Source organism: Columba livia, chromosome 10 (genome assembly GCF_036013475.1).
Source record: "Columba livia isolate bColLiv1 breed racing homer chromosome 10, bColLiv1.pat.W.v2, whole genome shotgun sequence".
Classification (NCBI taxonomy): domain Eukaryota; kingdom Metazoa; phylum Chordata; class Aves; order Columbiformes; family Columbidae; genus Columba; species Columba livia.
Window position 1 is genome coordinate 14828899 of NC_088611.1, and position 12260 is coordinate 14841158.

The 12260-nt window shown below is 44.4% G+C and overlaps 1 protein-coding gene across 3 annotated transcripts in view; it reads left to right on the forward strand.

Moving 5' to 3' along the window:
- Positions 1–12260, forward strand: part of LRIG1 (leucine rich repeats and immunoglobulin like domains 1) — a 91697-nt gene that overhangs the window by 34596 nt on the left and 44841 nt on the right. For all 3 annotated transcript variants that reach the window (XM_065075470.1, XM_065075471.1, XM_065075473.1), the window contains exons 2-3: positions 722–793; positions 5643–5717. In XM_065075470.1, the coding sequence (XP_064931542.1) occupies positions 722–793; positions 5643–5717 (147 nt within the window). The remainder of the gene's footprint in view (positions 1–721; positions 794–5642; positions 5718–12260) is intronic.

Below are 12260 nucleotides of genomic sequence, written 5' to 3' on the forward strand. Positions count from 1 at the left end.
GCATTCCTTCCAGAATGTTCTGGCTGTATTTCCAAATGGTAATGTTCTGGGATCTCCCATCAGTGAAGTGCTATAATACGATCTGGATTTGAACTGTCAGGTAGCTGGAAAGTGTTGGTTGGGATTGTTGAAGAGCAAAGTGTGTACTACTGTGTAACCAGCTGAAAGCTGTAATCACACTAATTAAAAAAAAAACCTCAACATTTAGCAATATACTAATATCTTGTTAGAAAATGTAGAATATGTCATGTTTACACATAGTGAGTGTATGTACTTATGTGTGTTTTTGCTTGTAGGTAATACATGGTGGTATATAAAAACACCCCATGTGAATATAGTTATAAAATATTTAGCAGAAGGTTTGTTGATTGTTTCAATTCGGATTTTAATTTGTCAGGAAATAACCTATTCATCTGTGATTAGTTTTGTGGTTATGAATAACCAATAGAAGAATAATAAATGTAATTGTGTAATATAAAGACAAATTAAAACCACACTAATGCGAAAGAGGAAAAAGCTAGGGAGAGCTAGATGACATTTTGATCACAAAACTAAAGTAAGTCTGATGTATTCAGCAGAAAAGTGCTGCTCTGCCATGTGTAAGTGCTCTTGTTAAAAACAAACCCACCTTCTCAGTGCAATCCGGAATAAATAAAATGACTGTGTTTAGCTGAGCATAGTAACTGCAGTATGCTGATCCCACTGTCTTTCATTTTAACAGAAACCTGAGCTACAACAAGTTGACGGAGATTGATCCTTCCGCCTTTGAAGGGCTGTCAAACCTTCAGGAAATGTAAGTGTTCTTTCAAAGGTTTTAATTGTATTTTGCCAGGGCAGCTTGTGGGCCAGGAGGAAATTGTATCTAGTTTCCCAAGACAGTATGTTCCTTTAGCTTACTTGAATGAGCAGATCCAACTTGGCGTGGAGGTTTTGTTTTTTTCCTCCATATTGTACCTGTGCTGTTTTTTTAAACTAATCAATTAGCAGAACACAGCATTCCAATGAAAACAGCACAGCTGTTATTGGAAATCATTGGAGTTTGCCTCCCTCTGTCTTGTGCAGTGCTGTGAGAGAGCAGTTCAGCTGACACACCTGAACGTGCACACGTCGCTCCTTGCTGAAAGGATAACCCCGGAGCAAGGCGCAACGGCCTGGATTGTGATACCTGATGCCAACCTAACCCAAATCTCCCAGGAAACAAAGGTGTAGTGTAGTGGGATAACAAAGCACTTAACTGTGTCTCCTCCTTTCTCAGACATCTGTGCTCCTTTTGGAAGCAGAACAAGTTCTGGTTGAAGTCTTCTAGGAGAGGCTAAAACAGCAGAACTGTCTTCTGCTTTAGTTGGGGAAGTGAAGGACCTGGTGGAGGTCTGAGCAGCTGTGCCAGACTCCCCTTACTGCTAAAAGAAGCCTTGTTTGGGGAATCGTGGGATTTTCTAGCTCCCAATCTGTGTAAATGCCCTGCAGTTACACTCTCAGAGGAGCTGTGCTTGTCAGCTATTCATGGTGATTCTACCGGAGCGCTGATTTTTGGGTTTTGAAAAATGAAAGTGACTGAAATTGCAAGCGGTGGGTTGAGGTAATGAGCTCGCGTTTGAATGCTGAATCGCTGGCATACTTGAGGTTTGGGCTCTGTTTGAAGAGCTACTGATGCCTCATGGGAAACTGAAAAAACATTTCCTTTCAGAAACAATGCAGCGCTCTGTGTATATAATACATTTTCTCTTGTTCCTCTGTCTGTTTTTGTTAAGTGTTGGCTATGGGACTTGTGGAGGGGCCAGATCCTGTGATTCTTACAGGCAACAGAATTTGCTGCAGTGGGAGTTCTGCCTGACTAATGCTGGCAGGATTGGACTAATATAGCATCTCTCCCCCTGCCTGATTGCCTCTGGCTCCCCTGCTTACACTAATAGTAGGGACTTACTAGGGATCATGATGAAGTGAGGAACATGCATGAGGAGGGACTGCAGTGCTCTGCAATCAGTTCATCACAGCCATCCCAAAGAGCAGTCAGGGAGTGGAGAGAAAGTGATCCAGGTAAGCAAAATGCTGCCTACAGGATCTGTTTTCTCAACTTCTCTTTAAGCTGTGGAAAGCCTTAAATTGCTCTGTGCTTAAAGAAGAGAATCACAGCCCTGATCCCATGAGACTTTAGAATTATCCTAACATCATTGTGGCTTAGCAATAGCTTTTATTTGTGGAAGCGCCTGAAGGCCTGTGACTTTGGGGAGCGTGAAGCTGGGAAATGCCTATGGCTTCTGATTCCTTAGGTAGGGAGCTCCCTTGTGCACAGTGCTGCACGTGTCGAGAGCAGGACAAGCCCTGCACGGAACAGTCAGCTGCTAAAAAAAAGTTGTGAGGGTTCAGGGGAGGTAAGTAATGCCACTCACAGAGTAATGGTGTAGATAAGAGCTGCTTGCTGTGTCAGAAAGGCAGGGTTAAGGAAAAGGGAGAGAGCAGAGGAGTGAGTAGGAGGGAAAGGGAGCAACCAGAAATGGGAGACTGGAAGGGAGGCAGAGGTCTGGAGCTGAGCCTGGAAGGCAGGCTCTGGAAAGTGTGAGGGAGAAGCTTATTAAAAGCCCTATCTACCAATCTTGGTTGCTTTTGAATAACAGCTAAACCACAGACCACTGAAATAAACTGCATTTCACAAAGAGAACCACATCTATACTGCTAGAGCATCTCCTTTGTAAGGGTTGGGTGGGTTTTTTTTAAGCACTCTGCAAACATTCATGAAATAAGCATCATGCTGTGGCATGTCTTGAGAGCAAGTCAGTGTTTTGCTGTGCACACTGTGCTGGGCAAACCAAGTCAGCCTCAGGGAAAGAGATTGCCCCAAATAATAGATGCATTGATACGACCCAAAGCCTCCCATGGTGTTTCAGACGCTATGCCTGTGGTTCCTGAGCACTGCAGATGAGGCTCAAAGCTCTTTGTGTGTCTCTATGTGAATAATCACTGTGGTATATTGTAAAAAAACTTTGTTTTCCCTTAATTTCAAGAAAATCTCTGTGAACCAAAAGATTTAAACTGAATAGATTATCTTGGATGCTCTGTTTGCTTTGCTAAGAAAGCAATAAAATAATAGCTGTATTTACCCTACAGTTTTTCATGTTCACTGGGTTTAGGCAGTTGTTTGGTTTTTTTTTAAGAAGCTTTTTTACCTTGAAAGCTTTAAGTCTGTGTGGGATGAAATTTAGTAGCTCAAAGTGATGTGAAACCCCATGATCCCACATGCTCTGAAATAAGTAGCATTGTGCTGATGGATGCTCAGGTGGAAGGGGCTCGACTGTGACATTGCTTTCCTCCTTCAGGACACCTGTGTTTTCTCTCGTCCCCTTTGGTGACCCTTCTGGGGTTCATCCATTCTTGTGCTGCGGTTGAAAGGGTGGGATGGCGGGTGCTGCTGTGGGGTAGGCCCTTGGTCCTTCCTGGGGTTTCCTCAGGCCATGTGGATCATGGGATCCATGAAAGTGGTGCTTGCACAGCTCTCAGGTTTTCCAGGCTCTCTTGTAACAGAGAAGTAGTAACTGTGCTAAAATTCCTCTCCAAACAACTCACCTTTTATTTTCTAAAGTGCCTTTCACTGAAAGCTCTGGAGAGCTGTGCTATTTTTGAGCAGGCTCCATTTCAGCTTGACACCAGCCTGGCAACCGGACCGTAAATATTTTATATGGGTGGCCCCCCTCCTCCTCTGCCTTAGCATCCAGAGGCAGCAGGTTTGTATTGTCAAAGGTGAGGGCTGGGGAGGAGAAAGGAGGCTGAAAGTTGAAATTTGTTGAGCCTGACTCTTCTGTTTTGGGGATATTTTTTTGCTATTATTTTTGTTTGCTTTACCTGGGTGAAGGGCAAAAGGAGAGGGAAGTCTCAGACAAACACCAAGCTTGGCTTTCTCTTCTTTGTCAACGACTGGTGCCTGTGAGCCAAGAGAGAAAATGAAGTGGCAGAAGCACTTCTGACTGACTGCTGACCTGACAGGAGACTGATACACGAAAATCACACTTATGTCAGAGGAGGGTTTGACCAGTTGTTGGATGCCAGTCTGTGTCAGAGCCACTTAACCAGAGCTGACCCAGGCTAGTGGAGGGTGGGCCTAATTATCCTTCTCTCCAGTGCCTTTCAAAAAGATGTTCAGTTGGATGTTAATGGAAACATGGCACAAATATAGGCATTTTAATACACTTTCTCGCTTGCTTTGTACCTTTGAAAGGTCTAGACCTTGCTATAATAGGAGCAGCAGTGAGCTTTTAGCTGCAAAGTGGAGCTCCTTGCTGAATTGCAATGCATCTGGCTTTTTCCTTGTACATTTTAAGGTACGGGTATAATGTCAGAGGTAGAGCTGAGGCTGAGGAAGGCTTTTATCCCAGCAGTGCCTGGAACTCCTCATGAAATCAAATATCTTGCCTGCTCTCGAAGGAGTTAGAAGGAAGTTCTGGAATGGATGCGTTGCTGCCCTCTCCCACCTGCCAAAAATAGTTTTAAATAGGAAAAAAAATAAAATAGGATTGCCCCAACTTGTGCCCGTGGCTAAGCACACCTGAGCTGTGCTCCCCTGCTTGATGTGGGGTCCTCTTCTTCTCACACCTGAATTGTGATCTTTTTAAGATCTTGCAGAGCCCCTACAGCAGGGGAATAGTTTAGAAGCAGGCGGTGGTGGAGAGAGACCCAGCGAGGCTCTGCCCCAAGCAATGGCTGATGGAGGCGGCTGGGGGGTCCCAGGGAGCTGCCATGTGCTGCCTGGCTCGGCTTTAATTGCTTCAGCATGCGGTGGGGGAGTGGGCAAGATGGCTAAGAAATTAGGTAATTTTCAAGCAGCCAGACAAGCGACTGTTAGAGTAATTAATTGACTAATTCACCATACAAACAGGGGCTCTTTAAACCAAGGAAGAGCCGGTCACATGGCGAGGATCTGTTTTCAGTCAGAAAAACACTTCAAACATTAGGCCATTGAGGGGGACATTTCTGCACTGGCATTTCCAGGAGCAGGGCCCATCTGCAATTGCCATTAGCCCCGGGGGGCTCCACGGTTCTCCCTGGCCGACTGGAGCAGGTCACCTGTTTTTGGTGGCATTACTGTGCTCAGCACCAGTTCTTTGTGTGCGGTGCTGGCTGCCCTTGCAGGATTTTCAGATCTTAGTCTGGTGTGGAGAGGAGGCCTAAGGCTGCCATTCCCTGCTGCCTTGGCACCCTGGCCTGGCATGGAGGGGCAAGTTGGGGCTGTCGCTTGGGGAGGGGGTTAAATTTGTTGTCCTTAGGCAGCAGCGGGTGCAAACAGTCTTCTATCAGGCTCCACTCCCTGATAACTCTGGAAATTGAGGCTGATAGAGGGCTGTGGCACAGCGCCTTCTTCAGTGGTGCTTGACTTTGCTTAAGAGAGTGGGTGGAAGAAGGAGAAGAGCCTTGCTTTTATGGAGGTGATACTGTGGAACCAGTTATGGTGGTCTGTGATTTATTAAGGGTTGGGAGGATAAGGAGGGACTGTCAGAGAGAAACATCTCCCTTGGGATGGAGGCCTCCACCAGAATGTCAGTGATCCCAAAGAATTGTAGAGGGATGGATGAGGAAGCGCCATGGCTGTCCCCTGCTCCCACACGCTTGGTTGTAGGCTGCTTGCTTCAACAATTACTTTCTGTTTCTTGCAGGCGACTGAACAACAATGAGCTGACCACCATTCCCTCCCTGGGACCCGCTGCTGCCAGTGTCCGCTCCCTCCACCTGTAAGTCGCTGTTGCATCTTTTGGCTTTTGAGCTTGAGCTGTTTGTGGGATGGGTTTGGCTGCTACTGACCCAGAGTTTCATGTGTGTCACACCTGCTTCTGCTGACTCTCCAGACTGCAGGCTTGTTGGCACCTTAATTAAGAAACATCTTCTGCAGTTGTGCAATTTGCATGATGGTGGGCTTGATTAATGTTGTGCTTATGATCAGTGGTAACTTATGTCAGTAAACTCTACAAGTTAGCTGCACATTGAGTAAAGTTTTTTTTGTCATCTGCCTTTGGGTTTCAACGATTATGTCATACTTGCGCTATTAAAGGAGTATATAACTTTATTGTTCATATATTGTGCTTGATTTTTCTTTTTTTTTTTCTCCTGGCCCTGCTCTGATAATTTTTTCTTTTAAAGCCAGAGACTATGCACATCTTAATCTTTCAGGGAACTCATTCCAGACCTGTTTTTAGGGTCTCTTTCAACTTTTTTTTCTGAGAGTGCTTGATGAGTGCAAGGCTAGATCTGCAGAAGCTTTGAAGTTCCTGACTTTGGCAGTTTAGGTGCCTGCAGAAGTGTTGGACACCTGAGAGCACTTGTGTACCTGCCACCAAGGAACGTGGGTTGGGGATGCTGCTGAAGGGAATAAAGACATTATAATATCAGACTTCTTAGTGTCTTAAGAGTATGTATTTCTAAAATTAATTTTGCATGTGTCTGCTTGTAATGCACACCAAGAAGGAATTTTGCTGAGGTATGCATGACACCTCCCAAGTTCCCAGGAAGGGGAAGTGGTTATAGTTGATACAGACTCCAGCAAAGCACTTGAGCAGCTCAAGTGAAGGCTTCTAGTGTGTGTCCCTGCAGTGTCCATACCACCTCTCATGCACAAAAGGTTCCAACTTATGCCAAGACAACCTTTATCTCTTGACTAAAAGTAAATTCCTATTACTTAAATCAAGGACAGAATTGAGTGAAATGAACTGGCAGTGTTCCTGCTCTTCCATTAGGCAGTGTTAAAATATGCAAAGCAGAAGAACTCCCTTACTGTTTTAATTCAGTTTAGAGATTTTTAGCTTCTAATCGGTGTCCATATCTCACTCCTGGCGTGAAGTGAGTTTAGCTTTTGTTTGAGATATGGCACCTTTGATCTGGTTCTTGGGTATACCATGTTCTGGCAGAGCTTATGAAAAGTAAAGTGCTCCTCTGCTGTCATCAGTGCTGGATCTAGCAAGTCTCTCTGTAAAATGCCTAAGTAACCACTTCACCTCCCGGGTGGAGGAGGTGGCTTGTGTCTCAGCAGTTATCAGACCTGTCAAATGTGTCACACGCAGTTGGTGTGAAACCATCTCGTTTGATTTCTGCCTCCTCCCGCAGACCCTCCCTGCTTGTGTGACCACATGTGAAGTCTGGATGTGTGATCTGGGGGCTGCTGGCTGCAGAGAGGGACAGTAACTCCCTCCGAGCAGCGTGTCCCTTGTTTAAGGCACGATCCGCTGACTCGAGAGGCCATCTGCCTGCCACTTGAACTCAGCTTACTCAGGGCGTTATGCGCTTGGATTCAAAATACTCTGATTTATGGGTCAAAAGCTTACATACAATTTACCATGCAGCATGTAGTTTTAGGTCCCTCAAATCAGCTTTTCTTTCTCACAGTGTCTATAAATGATCTGAGTTTCACAAGCTCTTGTTATTTTTGCTGTTAATTTAGCCATTGGCAAAGGATCGAATTGCTGGAGCTTTGTTTTTGTTTTTTTTAATTCCTGAAACAAAACAAGCAGTTTGGAAAGGAGGAATAATGGCTGGTGGAAGGCAGGAGATTTACAGCTCCTCTGAAATTTCAGAGTGGTGCAGAAGGAAGGGGAAGGTACAAAGCCAGATGATAAAAGGACGGTATTCTAAACAGACCTGCTTAGGATCACTTTCCAGAAATCTGTATTGCTTTCCTCAGCTGCTACACATAAATAACTCTGATAGCAGGATTTGTAATGCTGCTGTCATACCTCTGCAAGAAGGATCTCTTTGTTTAGCTTGTTTCAAAGAATGCCACTTCCCCCGCCCCGCATTTCCTTTTAATTTTTATCAGAGGTAAAAATAATCTGAAAGATGTTTTAAAGTACCTGCTTTAATCGATGTTGCTGACTAACTCACATTGGAATGATTTGCTGAGGAAGTGAGGCTTTCTCCAGCCTTGGGATTCTTTAAATCAATTGGATGGCTTCCTAAAAGACGGTCCTTTAGTTCAACTCCAGGTTAATGGGCTTGATACACAAGTTGTTCCGTAAAGTTCTTTGGCCTGGTGTGATGTAAGGAATTGGATTATATGGTCATACTGGTTTCTTCTGGCCTTCAAATCTGTGAAGTAATTATTGGGGAGGCTGCCAAACTAAACCGAGGGTGAAGACTCATAATGAAGACTGTGTACTGAGAAACTGGTTTATGTTTAAGTATATAGTGTTACAGTGTATTCTTACTGCTAAAGAAAAATAAATACATTTCCTTTTTTATTTTTTTTTCCAGTGTTTAGAAATGTGTGAAGTGTGTTTACCTCACAAACCTCTGAAGTAGGTTTTGTGTATTGCATGTGGTTAAGTATTTCCAAAGGGCTGTTGAATGTATTATAAAAGCAAGAGTTGTATATATGTCACTCTAAACAGCTCTTTTGAATGAGTTACTTCATCTCCTACTCTTCCTAAATTGGGGAAGAGACTTTCTCTTCTTTTAGTGCTGGGAGAAAGAAATCTGCCAAGCTCAGATTTTCCGTAAAGGATTCTGAATGAGCTGGATTGCTTTGCATTCCCTATTTCAGGGTTTCCCATAACTGTCTCCAACACCTAAAACTCTCTTGACCCCACATGCGTGTGGACTGTGGGCCAGTCATGTATGTGTAAGCATGTGGGAATCTGTTGGAGAGAGAATTCTCAAGGCTTTCTGCAAATCTTTGGATATTTCAAGCTGCAGATGGATGCAAGCATAGCATATGTATCAAACATTCTGTGCCCTAATACACTGCCGTGAAGTTTAGTTCAGTTTAATTATTCCTTGAAGAGTCAGTTTGTTTGCCTTGCACGTTGAAAATACTGCCAAAGTCATTCATCTTGACAAGAGCAAACATAAGGGACTTGATAAGGCTTTTAATAGAACAGAAGGGAAAAATAATCTATGTACGGGTTACCAAATAAAGACAGACATTAAATGCAAACATCTGTTAATGCAAACAAAAGCCAGGAAATTCAGCTGGGAGGGGGAGAGTCTGAATCTGGACTCATTCCGAAATTACATCGGAGCAACTGAGAGGAGAATCTTGCCTGAAATTCTCACAGCATTTGTAATTTAGCTACAGTTCCTAGACATGGACGTTTGGGAGTTGATGGCAGGATGTTTTCTCTGACATGCTCTTGGCTGAGGGTTTCCCTTCCCAATGTTCTGCTGCGGCTCAAGCCTGTTAACTCTGTAGGTTCTCAGACTCTGTTACCTGGGCTGGTGGAGAAGTGGAGGGTGGAAGAAGCCATTTATTTGCAGTGGAACTGAGTCTGTTTATGTCCAGCTTCTAACTTGAGTGGAGAGGCTCCAGGGCGGCCAGGCTGATTCAGTCAGCAGCACCGATGCAGGGACACGGACACAGGCTGTTACACAGCTGTAAGGCTCAGCCTGCTGACCAGATCTCTGCAGCAAGTGTGGTAAACAGAGCACGCTGTGCTGTGTTCTTAGCTGGATAGGAATTAAGGAAGTTAACAGATCAAACACTTAAAAATCACTTTCATTTCTTTCACTAAGTCTTTCACTGCTTTTAAGCCCACAACCATTTAGGAATAAAGGGGATAGTGACCTGCGGCTGTCAGCTGTATGTTAGCAACAGTCAAAGCTGTCTGAGATGCTTTGGCCCCATGTTCTTGCTCTTAATAAGCACAGATAACAAGGAAACCAGAATAGGGGTTTTTGGAGCAAAAGAGTGTGAAATAGGATTAGCGGATTCACAGAGGATGCAGCGACATTCTGCAGCGTATTTACTGAGGAAAGTGAAATCAATAGGACTACTCTGCTGCCAAACTGAGCATAAAAGTCTCTTGAAGAAAATCAATCTTCTTTACAGGCTCATTAATGTAAAGATCAATTCGCATTAAACTGTAATTAAACAGAGAGGGCTAGTAGGAGGAGGGTAAGTGATCTACTGTGCCACAGGCAAAATATATCATGTAAAATTTGAAGACTGAATACACAGAGAATAGGAAGTGATGAAACTTGTTAGGTCTGGTGGAAGGGACTGGTGAGATGCCGATTGGGGCAGCGTGGCCCTTAAAAAAGGAGGATACTCTGTGGTATTTCATCCAGCTGCCTTGGGCAAGACAGGTCAAAAACTGCAGCCAGTAATTTCTGTATCAGGAGTAATATTTCCATTAGAGTTGCATGGTTTCTTGGAGAACTTCTCTGAAGTGTTGGGGATTTGAGTATAATGCTGGCTAAATTAGTTACATTGTTAATAATGTGACCTTTGTTGCTTGTCTGACTTTGGCTTTAATTTTCATTGTGTATCATTAGACCTCTGTACTGGATTAGAGTTGACTGGTCTTGGAGATCCCTAATGTGGCAAAATTGGGATCATACTATTGATCCTCTTCCTAGAGCTGTTGCCTCACGCTTTCTTAGGCAATGCTTGGGAAAGCAACTGTTAGCAACTATTACTTCAGTGCTGTTTGCACTGCTTCACTGATGGTGTCAGAACCTCTTTCTGAAGACCCATGTGGACCATTAGGTTCTTTGCTTTCACCCCAGACAAAAGTTTCTTGATGTTAGCTGAAACTTTTAGCCAACTTTTTCCAGGAGCTAGGATGGTGATGTTGAAATGTGACTCTAGTTTGTCTTCCTTTTTCAAGTTCAGATGGTGAAGGCCCAGCTGAGTATCCAGAAAACTGCAGCACCAGTTCCTGCCCATGGCAGCCTCTCTTGGTGACCCCTTGTAGAAGAAAGAGCTCAAAGCCTGAGCTGGTCTCTACATGAGGCGTGAGCTCACTTCGTGTTCCTGACTAGGCCAGAGTATAAACCTCTGTGTAGGCGGTGTTGATAGCTGGGAAGTTTGGGCTTAAATGAAGAATTGAGGTCTGAGCTAACACGATGGTATAGATGTGGCCTTGGAGGCCATTTGTGGCCTGGGATCCAGCTGTGCTAATTGCTGTACAAACAAAACAACTGCCTCGACCCCCAAGAGACTTAGTCTGCAAGTCATCTTTGCTGGAGTTAAAAAAAGGATGATCTAACAATTAGAAATAAGGAGAATACTCTGTTAATTCCATCTGGGTCACAGCAAGCGCTTTTGCACTCATAAGCACAAAATCCAGATGACTCAGCTGCAGCCGTGTGCGGGGTTCGGGTGAAGTCAGGCTCTGCTTGTGTGCAGGACGTGTCTTTGGCAGCTCAGAAAACCACACTGCCTGCCACGCTGCATCATCACTTGCACAAAGAAAACTTTCTCTGGTAAGTAAGGCAAAGTTGTAAACGCAGGTGTAGATGGACCAGTGGGAGCAGACTCACCCCCAGCCCCTGCTTGCATCAGTTCTTATGTGGTGTAATGTCTACAGGGACCAATTCTCTAGTGCTTACTCAGGCGATTCCCCTCAGAGGCTGGAGAGTTGCTTTCTGAGGATTTGGTACAGGTTACACCAGTCAGCTTCTATTTTTTAATGTGAATATATTGATGTGGAAAAGTGAATAAAAAGATTGCTGGCAGTTGGGTGGTTCAGTATGTACAGGCATAAGATATTCTTAAGCCCACCTCTCCTGTTTGTTTCATTCAGAGTTCGTAGTAAGGCTCTGGTGTGTAAAGTCTGCTAATTTTTGAGGCCAAAGACTGCAAGAACCTTCCCAGTGGAGGAAATTCTCGTTAATCATGTGCTCCCAAGCACCAGAAGAGACGTTGTTTTGACTTCTTGTTTGGGCTGTTGGAACTGTTCTAATCACTTGCATGTCCTCTATGAGCTTTCAGATATAATGTGAGCACATGGAAATGGCAAAGGATCTGAGGCTGTTCCAGGGGAGCTGAGTAATCGTTTGTTCTAGAAAAGCAGCAGCAGTGAAGCATAGTCCTCAGACTCAACAGAAGAGCGTCAGAAAGCAATCTGGGCACATACAGAGCAGTGTAAAACTGGCTAGAGGAAAAAGATGGTACATGTTGATGGCAGCTCGTGGAATAGCAGTTACTCCTTGAGGCTACTTTTTAATGTCTTTACTGGAGAGGATAACCATTTTGTGCAGCTGTGGCAGCTTCTTCTGCAAGTACAGAGTTGCTTTGAGCTGAGCCAGGTCTGCTGTGACATTTGCATGCTGCTTAGCAGGCCGTGCCAGTTTAGTGTCCTCTCCTTCCTCCAGAACTCACACAAGTGGTCTTTTGGGCTGGAGCATGAGATTAGGAGTTGGAATACTGGACCAGTATCTTGTGTGTGTTCCACATATTCATGACACCCCAGGACCAAATGTCTTTGTGTTTGGATAGTCCTGCTCCCTCGGAGCTGCAGAGCAGGTGTTACCCAGGGCAGATGTAACTCATGAACGTAAAGCAT